This window comes from Vulpes vulpes, chromosome 10 (assembly GCF_048418805.1).
Source record: "Vulpes vulpes isolate BD-2025 chromosome 10, VulVul3, whole genome shotgun sequence".
NCBI lineage: Eukaryota > Metazoa > Chordata > Mammalia > Carnivora > Canidae > Vulpes > Vulpes vulpes.
The window spans coordinates 7,130,940-7,144,787 of record NC_132789.1 but is presented as its reverse complement, the minus strand read 5'-3'; the positions used below and the strand labels follow the sequence as shown (position 1 = coordinate 7,144,787).

The 13,848-nt window shown below is 40.9% G+C and overlaps 1 protein-coding gene across 30 annotated transcripts in view; it reads right to left on the bottom strand.

The window, feature by feature from the left end:
• CLIP1 (CAP-Gly domain containing linker protein 1) overlaps positions 1 to 13,848 on the bottom strand; it is a 123,935-nt gene that overhangs the window by 86,327 nt on the left and 23,760 nt on the right. For 24 of the 30 annotated variants that reach the window (XM_072722734.1, XM_072722755.1, XM_072722742.1 and 21 more), the window contains exon 2: positions 1,354 to 1,548. In XM_072722734.1, the coding sequence (XP_072578835.1) occupies positions 1,354 to 1,438 (85 nt within the window). In that variant the 5' untranslated portion in view covers positions 1,439 to 1,548. Of the gene's footprint in view, positions 1 to 1,353; positions 1,549 to 4,716; positions 4,809 to 12,061; positions 12,205 to 13,848 lie in introns of those variants that run through there. The other 6 variants (XM_072722746.1, XM_072722761.1, XM_072722757.1 and 3 more) reach the window with 2 other exon arrangements.

The following is a 13,848-nucleotide window of genomic DNA, read 5'->3' as shown; positions in this document are numbered from 1 at the left end:
TTCTAGAAGATCAATGAGATTTTATGCAAGAACCTGAAGGAGCAATGTAGGACTTAATTATTTTATGGTGGACACCTGACTGTCGGGAATGGCTGATAACCCATCTAAACAGCATATAAACCACATGAAAAGACCATAAGAGCAAGCAAGCATCAGATGCCCTCTCCTAACTCTCTTATTAAAGACTATCAGTGGTCACTATGGGCTGGAAGCTGAAATGGTGGAAGAGGAGACAGAGCAGAAGGACAGAGGCTGCTGAAGACAATCCAGGCCACCGCTTCATCTATGAAACAGGGACAGTCTCCTGCATAAGCTGGACTTCAGCCATCACACTGCTTGCTCCCTTGAAACCAAAGGCCAACTTTCAATCACTTAATGTCCTGAAATCTTTTAAGCCAGACTCGTCTTTACATTCTCCACACATCCCTAAACCCCAAAGACGAAGGCCCAGATGGGTTCAGGAAGACACAGAAAAACAAAATATCTTAATATTGTAAGGATTAAATACTGAAGTTACTTGACAACTATTTTAGGACCTTACACTAAATTAACTAAGAGCTCTTAAGATTTTTAAATCTATGGGGTGCCTGGGAGGCTCAGTCAGCTGAGCAGCCAACTCTTGATTTCAGCTCATGTCACCATCTCAGGGTCCTGGGATGGAGCCCAGTGTTGGGAGGGGTGGGGTCCACACAGTGCGGGGGTCTGCTTCAAGATTCTCTCTTTGCCCCTCCCCTCACACCCCCCTCTCTCAAATAAATAAATCTTTAAAAGAATATATTTTTAGGTGTAAAATTCCGTATGTTTTGAAAAGATTTATATACTTAAAGAGCAAGTGAGGGGATCCCTGTGTGGCTCAGCAGATTAGCGTCTGTCTGCCTTTGGCCCAGGGCACGATCCTGGAGTCCCAGGATCGAGTCCTGCGTCGGGCTCCCGGCATGGAGCCTGCTTCTCCCTCTGCCTGTGTCTCTGCCTCTCTCTCTCTCTCTCTCTCTCTCTCTCTCTCGAATGAATGAATGAATAAATAAATAAATAAATCTTAAAAAAGAAAAAAAAAGAACAAGTGAGAGAGAGCAAGCAGGGGGAGGGGCATGAGGAGGGAGAGAGACAAGCAGACTCCCGATGAGCATGAAGCCCAACAGACACCGGGCTTGATCTCAAGACCCTGAGATCACAACTTAAGCTGAAACCAAGAGTCAGATGTCTAATCAACTGGGCCACCCAGGTGCCCCCAAAATTCCATGCCTTTTAATTAAAACTTCCTCAAATATTTTAAAAAATATCAAGTTTCTTAAGGCTATCTTTTTAAATTTTTCAAATAGGGTTCTGGTTTAGATATAAATCATAGAGCCTTACCAGCAGCAGGTGTCTTCAAGGCTGTGCTTCCAGGCTTAAGGATCTTGGTAGGGGCCTTAAGCCCACTCGGTTTTAGCATACTCATTGTCCTTAGTATGTTGGAGCTGTTTTTCCTTTGCCTGTTGCCACTATCTTGCCCCAACCATTGATACAACTGTGGGTGTTTCTATGGTGAAGTCAGTCTCTGGGTTAAATCTGCAAGAGAAAAATATAAACAGAATTTAGAATCTAGGGGAGGAAGAAAGAAATGACACCTATTATTAAAGCAGCTTTCACAAGCTAAACTTTTCCTTATACATGATGACAAACTGTCTCCACACTGAACCTAGGCACATGAGAACCTCACATGATAACATGGTAGATAAAAACACAAAGATGCTGCTGAAATGGATCTAGAAAGCAATTTACTACCCTAAAAACAAGCAGTTGAACATATCAATACATTCACTTCTCTTTACCTAATATACCAGCTCGGGACAGTGTCTAAAATCCACACAGTCCATATAAGGAAGTTCTGAAAAAATGTACACCAAACTCAATGGCAGGAGAACAGACAGAGCTTTCAGTTTTTACTTCGTTCATTTCTATATTGCTGAAGTTTTATGACCACAAGCCTGCAGTAAATGCTTACTTTTTTATGTTCACAGAATTATACAATGCTCAATATAAAATAATTTATATGGGCAGCCCCGGTGGCTCAGCGGTTTAGCGCCGCCTTCAGCCCAGGGCCTGATCCTGGAGCCCCGGATTGAGTCCCACATCAGGCTCCCTACATGGAACCTGCTTCTCCTTCTGCCTGTGTCTCTGCCTGCCTCTCTCTCTCTCTCATAAATAAAATCTTCAAAAAGAAAAAAATATAATTTATATGTGGGATGAGAGAAAGGTTCAAACTGTAAAAAGCTGTATCTGGGAAGTGCCAAAGGAAAACTTTTTGTTGTTATTCTGTCCACAGAAACACAATATACTTCTGATTTACTCAAGACCAGGTATAAATCTACAACTTTGGCACTCAGGCAAAATAGGATCTTGTCTTATTCTCTTTAAGAAGAAAAAGACGCTTGATGTAATGAGCACTGGGATATTATTTGCAACTGATGAATCATTAAATTCTACCTCTGAAATTAATTTTAAAAATTAAAAACAAAAAGAGGACGAGAAAGACTGGGATTTTGGAATATGGGAAAAGATTTCCAGACGTTATACTTAAAAACAGAATAATTCAAAGAGAAAAATGCTTTTGATTCTGTCAAATGATTGTGTTATTACACTTTGCTGGTAGAGCTTGGATGATGAGGCACCAATGTCACACTGCCATTTACAAGAAATGACAAGGATAAGCAAAAAATCTGGCCAGGGATGACAGAGGAGGTGGCTATGGCCCCATGAAGTGGGATTAATGGTGCCAACTGCCCCCACCCCCAAAAATATATCCATCCAGAACCTATAAATGTGACCTTATTTAGAAAAAGAGTCTTTGCAGGTGTAATTCAGTTAAGGATCTTGAGATGAGATCATCTGGAATACCTGGGTGGGTCCTAAACCCAGTGACAAGTGTTCTTATTAGAGGAAGAGAACCCACCAAGGAGGCATGAGAAGATGGAGGCAGAGACTGCAGTGATGTGTCCCGAGCCAAGGACGGCTGACAGCTACAAAGAGTTTGGGGACAGGCATGAGATGAATGCTCCCTCAGAGCCTCTAGTACATAACCAACCCTGCCGACACACTGCTTTTGGACTTCTGGCCTCCAGAACTGTGAGAGAACACATTTCTGTTCTTTTAAGCCTCCCAGTTTGTGCTTATTTGTTATGGTGGCCTAGGAAACTAACAGCCATACTAGTTTTTCTTTCTTTCTTCCTTTTTCTTTCTTCTTTCTTTTTCTTTCTTCTTTCTTTCTTCTTTCCTTCTTTCTTTCTTCCTCCCTCCCTCTTTCTTTCTTTCTTTCTTTCTTTTTCTTTTTATTTATTTATGATAGACAGAGAGAGAGAGGCAGAGACACAGGCAGAGGAGAGGGAGAAGCAGGCTCCATGCCGGGAGCCTGACGCGGGACTCGATCCCAGGACTCCAGGACCACGCCCTGGGCCAAAGGCAGGCGCGAAGCCGCTGAGCCACCCAGGGATCCCCACACTAGTTTTTCTATTCAGAGATAATCAGAGTGAACAGAAATAATAAGACAGCTCCCTCATTAGGCTCCATTTGCAAATTCCCCATGCTTTTTTAAAGGGTTCAAAATGGTACAAAGTGTTTTTAAAAATGTCAAAGGTAAGTTATGCAGTTTTCAGAAGACTCTAACAGAGAAAGAACTGCTGTTCCCTGGAAAGCAGTGACTGCCAATCCTATTAATACAAAATTCCCAGGCTCCTTTCCATCACCACCATCATCATCCCCATCATGATAGTGACAGTGGGTGTGGGAATCTGTGTGCAGGTTGATTCAGGGTCAGGTCTGAAGGCACGAGCTTTACTGTAAGGCCCTCAGTGTACACAGCCTGTTAAGATACAAGTAGATTCACTGGCTCTTGCTACTGCCTTAGACGGGAGGGAAGGGCTGAGCCCCTCTAACCTCAGCTGAGAAAGACTATTTACATACATATCCAGAGAATTTGAGAAGGATGAAGGATAGGCGAAAGGCGAAGGGCAGAAGCTGCTGTGGGGCCTCATTATATCGTGCCTGCTCTTCACCCTGGTCCAACTTCATAAGGTCAGGTAGGTAAGAACAGAACAGAGGACAATGGGCCTGGGGAAGCAATGATGATGGTAAGAAAAGAGGATGACGTGCTCCTTAAAAAATTTCACTCAGGTAGAACAGTGAATTCTAGGGCTCTAGCCAAGCACTCCTTCCTAAAGAAAGATTTTGAAAACCACCACAATCAGCAACTCAGAAGCCTCAGCTAATTTCAAATTTTGCAGCTCAGTACCCTGAGCTCACAAAAATACAACCATCTAAAAACTCAGCCTAAGGAACAGTGCATGTGGTTACTAGGAACCTAAGAATAGCTATAAACCCAAAGTCTAGGACTTTCTGGTCTAACATGAATGCTTCTGTCCCTTGGTCCATCCAAGTCATTTGAATCCCAAAGCAGGGAACTGTGACCAAGATATAACAAAGGAGATACCTGGGTGGCTCAGCAGATGAGCATCTACCTTACCTTCGGCTCAGGGCATGATCCTGGAGTTCCAGGATGGATTCCCACGTCAGATTCCCCATGGGCAGCCTGCCTCTCCCTCTGCCTATGTCTCTGCCTCTCTCTCTGTGTCTCTCATGAATAAATAAAATCTTTTAAAAATTAAAATAAAATAAAATAAAATTTTAAAAGATAACAAAGAAAAGTCTAGTCTTTCTCAATTAAAGAATTAGGAGCACTACCAGCAATGGTGGGTTTTTTAATCTTCCAATTCAAATTTCTTCTTCATGTATTATTCACGAATGGCATGTCAGGCTTGCTTTAAAAAATCAATCTGCCAAAAAACAAAAGTTCGAAGTCTTGGTCATGACACCCACAAATTGTAATGACCCAGAAGCAACATCTCTGCATGATGTTTCAAGGTCAGTGAATGTCACCTTAAAACTAATCGATTCCAAAACACATGAAAAAGGAAAAAAACAAGGGTTCTTGCCTAATATGCTGAGCATAGTTGAATTTCTGATGTTTGTGCTTACTGAATCTCAAGAGTTTTGAACCTAACATAAGACAAACCACCCACTTCCTCTACCCTCCCAACATTTAAGGACCACAATACACAGGTTATAATCCACAAATAGTTTTTATGCAATATTATCCCATTTGAGGCTTAAAATTCTGTGGCTCAGCTACTATTATCCTTTCTTAATAAATAACGCCTCAGAAATTAAAAGATGTATTTCCTCATTTATTAATGACCTGCTGCCTGAAGTCACTTGGCTAAGCATCAGATATGTATGCAAACAGCAGGCCTGATTCCAGAGTCCAGGTTCTTTCCACTAAACCTAACATTCAAACTTAGGAGGGACTGCACACCACAATTAAAAGCACTAGGACTCATCTTACAAAAATGACCTACATGTGTTCAGTACCAAGAATATCCAAAGCACAAAGATAAAACTGTATTATCTGCATCTCAAAATAACTGTGAAGGTAGGTGAACTGTCATCATGCCCATTCACGGTCAAAGAAAATGGAGGTCTGAGTAGTTAAGTAGCTTTCTCAAGGTCACTCAAAGAAGTGGTGGCACTTTGTTTTTTGTTTTTGTTTTTTTAATATTTTTATTTATTTATGATAGTCACAGAGAGAGAGAGAGAGGCAGAGACACAGGCAGAGGGAGAAGCAGGCTCCATGCACCAGGAGCCCGATGTGGGATTCGATCCCGGGTCTCCAGGATCGCGCCCTGGGCCAAAGGCAGGCGCCAAACCGCTGCGCCACCCAGGGATCCCAGTGGTGGCACTTTGGAGCACCTAGGTGGTTCGTCAGTTAAGCATCTGACTCCTGATATCAGCTCAGGTCATGATCTCAGGGTCATGAGATCGAGCCCCATAGTGGGCTCCTTGCTGAGCGCCAAACCTGCTTAGAATTCTCTCTCTCCCTCTGTATTGTGTATGTATACACACACCCACACTGACTTCATATATATATTTTAACATTTAAAAAGTGAAAATACACCAAAATGAAGAAAGGTAATTAGGTGTTGCCAAACTAAAAGAAGTATAATCCAGGAAGTCCAGAAAAAGAGTTTAAAAGAAAATGTCTATTTTACAGACACTGGAAAAGGGCTCTCTGGAAAATAAACAAGGGGTAGTCTATGGAGGATGCATCAAGATTGCAAAAACTGCATGAAAACTGGAACTAAAGACATTTCAGACAAGGTTCCAAAATCCCATGCTGATTAAGGTTTGGGTTTCCAGCAGTGACCAAAGGGAATGGTGTCTTTTGGAATTTCTCTCACTATAAATATACAAAGTTACATTTTATAAACTATCATCTCTAAATTTATTATGATTCAAGAGTCTAGCCTGTGAGTAAATGGATTTTAAAAAATGAGTTTCTAAATGAGTGGGAAATATCAGGGAGGGAGACAGAACATGAGAGACTCCTAACTCTGGGAAACTAATAAGGGGTGGTGGAAAGGGAGGTGGGTAGGGGGTGGGAGTGACTGGGTGACAGGCACTGAGGGGGGCACTTGATGGGATGAGCACTGGATGTTATGCTATATGCTGGCAAATTGAAACTCCAATAAAAAATTTTAAAAATTAAAAATGAGTTTCTGAACTTACAGAGCAGAGGGTAAGCTCACCAACGTAGGAGTGACAGAGCTCTGCCATCCTACCAACTCCGACTTTGGTTACTGGGATACCACGGTTCTCAGAGTGTGGTCCATGCACTTCCAGGGCACCTGGAGACCCTTTTACGGAAACAAAACTATTTTCACGGTATTGCTAAGACATTTTTTGCCTTTTCCACCTCGTTGATGTTTACACTGATGGTGCAAGAGCCCTGGTTGGCAGACTGCAGGTACTGCATTGGGGCAATGGGAACACACCACACATTCTTCCCTGCGTTCTCTGCCATAGGTACATGCAGGAGAGGGGAAGCCACTTTCACATAATAATGTGAAGCACTTGATGTAGCAGAAAACCAAATCATTAAATTTCAACCTTTAAATATGTGGGTTTTTTTAAGATTTTTTTTTTTTTTAATTTATTTGACAGGCAGAGTGAGTGGGAGGGAGAGGGAGAGAGAATCTGAAGCTGACTCCACTGAGTACAGAGCCTGCTTTGGGGCTTGATTTCATGACCCTGAGATCAGGACCTGAGACCAAACTAAGAGTCAGATACTCAACTGACTGAGCCACCCAGGTACCCAAAATATGAGCCTTTTCAATACTCTTCAACAAATTGGCAAGCACACATGAAGCACTTCTGCTGAGCACCACTGCACCATGTCTCAAAGAAAAACGTATGCAAAGGGCAGACTTAATAACCACTTTTTTCATGGAACGTCAATTTTATTTGAAAAAAATGACTGATAAACTATGATTACTCAGGCTTGAGTGTCTGGCAGATATTTTCTTGAAAATGAACTATGTGACCCTGTCACTTCAAAGGAAACAACTATTTGTTGACAATGAGAGAGTTTAAGCATTCAAGAGAAATTTAGAATTTTGGAAAACATACCCTCCACTATGAGCTTGACAGCTTCCTAATACTAAAGACTTTTCTGATGAGATCAACAGTATTAACAAATGAAATTTTTTTTTATATTATATAATGAAATGTGTCATTAATGGAAATGTGCCACTTGGTGAATCAATATTTTTCTTTTTTTTTTTTCAATATTTTTCAACCTACAATGCAAAATGTTACAAAGTCATCAAAGTACAAAGTAGACCAATGGATTTTTATATGACAATAAAAGTTCAAAAAAAAAGTTCAGTTCCAGATGTCACTTTTATGAAACTACAACCTACCAAATTTTGGGAGTAGTATCAAAGAAGAAAATCCATAATTATCTGAACATGCTCTTAAAATCTTTTTTCCCTTCCTCTTCATCTGTGTGAGGCCAATTTTCTTCATGACCTCAATCAAACTTCTCACTACAGATCAAATGCAGTAGCAGCTGCCTTCTATTAAGCCTATCTTCTATTAAAGACAGATTTGCAAAAACAAAAACAATGTCTTCTCGTTAAAGGTATTTTAGAGAAACAGTTACTCATTAAAAATTGATGTAGGGATCCCTGGGTGGCGCAGCGGTTTAGCGCCTGCCTTTGGCCCAGGGCGTGATCCTGGAGACCTGGTATCGAATCCCACGTTGGGCTCCCTGCATGAGGCCTGCTTCTCCCTCTGCCTGTGTCTCTGCCCCCCCCGCCTCTCTCTCTGTGTGTGTGAGTATCATGAATAAATAAATAAAATCTTTTTTAAAAATCGATGTAGGTATCCCTGGGTGGCGCAGCGGTTTGGCGCCTGCCTTTGGCCCAGGGCGCGATCCTGGAGACCCGGGATCGAATCCCACATCGGGCTCCCGGTGCATGGAGCCTGCTTCTCCCTCTGCCTATGTCTCTGCCTGCCTCTCTCTCTCTCTCTCTCTCTCTCTCTCTCTCTCTGTGTGACTATCATAAATAAATAAAAAAAAATAAAAAATAAAGTTTAAAAAAAAAAAAATAAATAAAAATAAAAATAAAAATAAAAATCGATGTAATGTGTAATAGGTTTATAATTTGATGAATTAATATTTTCAGCTTTAATTTCTAATATGGTAAACATCAATAGATAAAAACCTAAGAAAAACTCAATTTTTAAGAATGTGAAAGGGTCCTGTGGAAAAAAGTGTGAGAACTGCTGCGATGTTTATTTTTACTTTACATTTAGAGTTGCAAAGGCTGAAAACCCCCATTCCCCAAGGGCTTCTGGAAGCATGTGCTTCTGATTCAGATATTTACAGATGAGGATGCCAAGTTAGCAAATACAGCATTTACTACTGTATTTCCACTGGCACGGCGCCGTGCTGGGGGGCTGGGTGAAATAACTGACAACCTGTGGGAAGACAAGAAGTATGAACATAAACCAAAAAGAACATACATTTGGGGTATTTATACACGTAAATCAGGCATTTCTCTATAGCAGTAATCAGATGGACTGTACTCTAAATCAGTAGTTCTCAAAATGTGCATCAGCGCCACCTGGGAACTTAGAAATGCGTGTTTAGGGGCACCTGGGTGGCTCAGTGGTTGAGTGTCTGCCTTCAGCTCAGGTCATGATTCTGGGGTCAAGTTCCGCATCAGGCTCCCTCGGGGGACCCTGCTTCTCGAACCTCTGCCTACATCTCTGTGTCTCTCATGAATAGATAAATAAAATTAAGAAACAAAAAAAAAGAAATGTGTGTTTATGGGGGCCCCTGCCCAGACTTACTGAAACTGGGGATAGGCCCATATTTTAGCCCTTCTAGTGATTCTGATTCAATAAGAACCATTCACTGCTGAATGATAAGAAAAGTCATCTTAAATTTATTTTCTCAATTATACGCACATGAACCATCCAGGTGTCCGAGTCCCCAAATACCACTACAGAGGCCTTGGCACTTCAGTCCCCTACGCTGTTGTTTTGGGCAGTTTGCTCCACCCTGAATGCCCTTTCCAAGTCTAGTTATCTCCATCTGCTGAAGCCTTACTCGAGGGTAAACTTAGGCATTCAACTGCCCCACAAAACCTCCCAAGTTCACCAGTAAAATTATGCCCATCCTGCAATTACCTATAGTACTGAGTCTGTACCTCTTCCTAGCACCTGGCACACTGAGTTGTGTGTGGAGTCTATGCATTCCAGCAAACTCTATAAGCACCTTGTAGTCATTGTTATATTATTCTCCATAGCACTTTATAAACGATGCTTATTCAATAAAATGAATGAGGAAAAGTCTCAATTGTTTAAAGGACTCTGCAAACCAGGTAGGGTGTATCAGTATTTTAAAAAGTCATACTTGAATGAATGAATGAATGAATGAATGAATAAATAATCATACTTAGGGGGCACCCAACTGGCTCAGTTGGAAGAGCACATGACTCTTGATCTCAGGGTCATGAGTTCAAGCCCCACACTGGGTGTGGAGATTACTTAAAGTTATACCTGGTGCTTGCTACAGGTCACTGAAAAATACATGATCTAGACGTAAGCTCAAGAAATTTATAATGGAAAAAAGGAAGAAAAGACTCACATATATATAAAAAATAACTAAGAATACAATATAATGTACAAGAAATACCAAGCCGTATGATGTTCCTAAAAGCATGTTTTTAGAAGATGGGAAGGTAAAATGGATTAAAGCAGAATGAAAAGGCTCCACGGTGAGACAGGATTTCTGCGAGGGCTCAAAGGAAAGTAATAGCGTTGTACAGGTGTTGGCAGTCAGGATTTTCACAAAGTAAGACTCTGGAGAAGGAGATGAAGGAGGAGGAAAGGCATAAAGCATGTGAATAAGACAGTGAGGAGCCTGATTGGACTAACATCAGAAGATTCTTGCAAGAAATCAAGGGAGACAAGTGCCTTAGAGTTCAATCTAAGAAATTTACTATGATCAGCTTTTTTTTTTTTTTTAAGATTTATTTATTTATTTATGATAGATAGAGAGAGAGGCAGAGACACAGGAGGAGGGAGAAGCAGACTCCATGCCAGGAGCCCGACATGGGACTCGATCCCGGGACTCCAGGACCGCGCCTTGGGCCAAAGGCAGGCACTAAACCTCTGAGCCACCCAGGGATCCCCTATGATCAGCTTTTACTTGCCTTTCACTTCAAGTGAAAAGCCTCCATTACTTCAAGAGTCTAGTGGTAGGAAATGAAAGATGTCTGGAGTTTCCTGTTAAGCCCGGAATTTATGTCAGTTGTTCATCTCAGTTATCTTAACCTGGCTACCACTGTCAAGCAAAAATTTAAACCAAGGGTTGGCAGTATGCCAAGTCTTCACCAACTCCCACTGTGGGTCCAAGTAACAGATGGGGACTGCCAGGGCAGGTCTTAAGTTTCAGGAAAGAACCATGAGCAACTGAAGTCAGTAATCAAAATGGAAATACAAAGGAAGATTCTCATCTCAAATCCTTCAGATAACACCTTAGCAAGGATAAATTTGGAGAGGCTATTAAAGATTAGATACCACCAAACACAAATGACAAATTCCAGCCTTCTCTACCACTTTGCACATGGGGGGTGCAGGGGAGACCAGATATCCCATGACCTACTCTGCCTTGATAATGTGAACATTTATGAAGGGAAGTTCACTAACAGAGTCAGGAAAGCTGTACCAGTCAAGAATTGTCAAGGACAGACCTCAAAAGAAGTGTCAAAAGGAAAGAATCATCAATTAGACGCCCCCAGTGGTTGAGTGTCTGCCTTGGGCTCAAGGCATGATCTCCAGGTCCTAGGATTGAGTCCCACATCGGGTTCCTCTCGGGGAGCCTGCTTCTCCCTCTGCCTATGTCTCTGCCTGTGTCTCTCATGAATAAATAAAATCTTAAAAAAAAAAATTAGGGGCAGCCCCAGTGGCACAGTGGTTTAGTGCTGCCTGCAGCCCGGGGTGTGATCCTGGAGACCCAAAATCGAGTCCCATGTCGGGCTCCCTGCATGGAGCCTGCTTCTCCCTCTGCCTGCGTCTCTGTGTGTGTGTGTGTGTGTCTCATGAATAAATAAAATCTTAAAAAAATAAAAATTAAAAAATTAAAAATAAATAAATAAAAATAAATTAATTAATTAATTAAAATTAAAATTAAAATACTACCCTTCCCAACTTCCTTCTCCATAAAATAAAGTGCTTCTCCTTTGTTGGACTAGCCTATGGTTTTTGCTATGGCTTGTTTGTTCCATACTGCAGTTATCTGCTATTCCCAAATCTTTTTTTTTTTTTTTTAAGATTTTATTTATCTAGGCAGAGGCATAGGCAGAAAGCAGCAGGTTCCCTGCGGGGAGCCTGATGCAGGACTTGATCCTAGGACCCCGGAATCATGCCCTGAGCGAAAGGCAAATGCTCAACCACTGAGCCAGCCAGGTAGCCCCCCAAATAAAATCACTTTTGCTGGTAAAATAAATTTTATTTTTAAGATTTTTATAGTATCTTACCATCAATTGCTCATACCAGCCTCTGAGTCATACTGAAAGCTAAATATTCTAGACCTGCACTATCCAGTATAGTAGTCACCAGCAACATGTGCTGCTTCAACTTTAAATTCTTTTAAAATGAAATGAAAATTCAGAGGCACCTGGGTGGCTCAGTTGGTTAAGCATCTCACTCTTGGTTTCAGCTCAAGTGAAGCTCAGCTGGAATCTGCTTAAGATCTTCTTCTCCTTCTCCCCAGACTCCATGCACACACATGCATGTGTGAGTTTCTCTAAGAATAAATCTCTAAAATGAAATAAAAATTCAGCTCCTCAGTCACATCAGCCCCATTTCAAGTGCTCAATAACCACAGTGCCACATATAAAACAATCTCTATCACCACAAAAAGTTCTATTGGACAGCACTATTCTAGAACCTCCTCCATCCAGGGAGGATCTACTTGCTAAATGCCATCTCCTGAGGAAATTTTAAGGTTATCTGAATTATACTGCTTTAGTCAAAATATTTTTTACTCCTCTTTTAGAATAACTTCAGAGATAAAGTTGTACTTCATTGGTGACCCAAAGTGGTGGTGGCCATCTCAATCTCTCAAACCTTTTCATTAGACTTGGCCCTTAAACACTACTGCCTGTTTCCAAAATTTGAATTAAAAAAAAAAAAAAAAGACAACCTTAAAATATAATGTGCAACCACTCACATAGCAAAAACCTATCCAAGGCACATATATAATTCTCAAAGTTCTAATTACTAATGGCTCTATCACTGTAATAAATGAACATTTCCCTAGATGACAGAACCTATGTTCAGATATATTTTTTCATTTATTTTTAAGAAACAGTCACATTTTTTATTCTCAATTTCCAAACTATAATATTGCAACACAGACTACACACTAACTCCAAGAATTCTGTATTTACATCACTGACTGACACCATAGTTCTAATATTTTTTCAAGCCAAGAACCATTTGTTGTTGTTGGGGGAAAGGGAGAAAGACAATTTTAAGCAGGCTCCATGCCTACTGCAGAGCCCAATGCGGGGCTCAATCTCACAGCCCCGAGATCATGACCTGAGCCAAAGGCAGATGCTAAACCAACTGAGCCTCCCAGATGCCCCAAGCCAAGAACCATTTGTAGAATGTTTATCTCTAAAACTCACTTCTGAATAGTCAAAAATAGCTACTATTTTGCTTGTACATTCTCAAATGGGAAATGCAGAGAGGGAGATCTAAGCACCAACTCCATACCAGACAGAAGGACTCCGGAATATATAGGTGGTTCAGCTGCACAATCCCTTCCTATTCTCTTCCTTCTCATTACAAGGTTTACATTTCACCTAACAGGAAGCTTTGTTGCTGAATGTCAACACTAGAGGAACAGAGGTTTTGGTTTTGGTTTTTTTCCTATGTAACCTATTGGTTTAAGAGACAAAAAAAGCCAGGCCTCAAATAAGCAAAAATTTTGAAGTAGATTAATATCCTAGTTTGTGATTAAACTCTGAAATCTGACCTAAATAAATTTTTTAAAGGCAAGATATTTATTTCAGGGAAATAAACAATCTTCGAAGACCTTCTTTGCCATTTCCCAAAAAAAGTATGCTTTACATTTCTTGAGAATGTCAGCTTTACGCCAACTTAAGATTCCAGAAAGTACAACTATTCTTCTCCACCCAACAAAAAAATGTGTTCTACCCCCTGGGAAGTCAAGATTTGGTACACATTTGTTGAGTGTAGTAGATACTCAAAAAGACCAGCATCTGGGGATGTTTCATGATTAGGATAATGTCAGTACACAGTAAGCACTCAAATAGGTATTATTTCTACGAAATCAAGCACCACACTTTCCTTTCAGATAGAACTTCCCTCTCTGCACAATATTTTAACAGGAAATTACATAGATATCAATCTCATGTTTTAAACAGATTTTCAGGG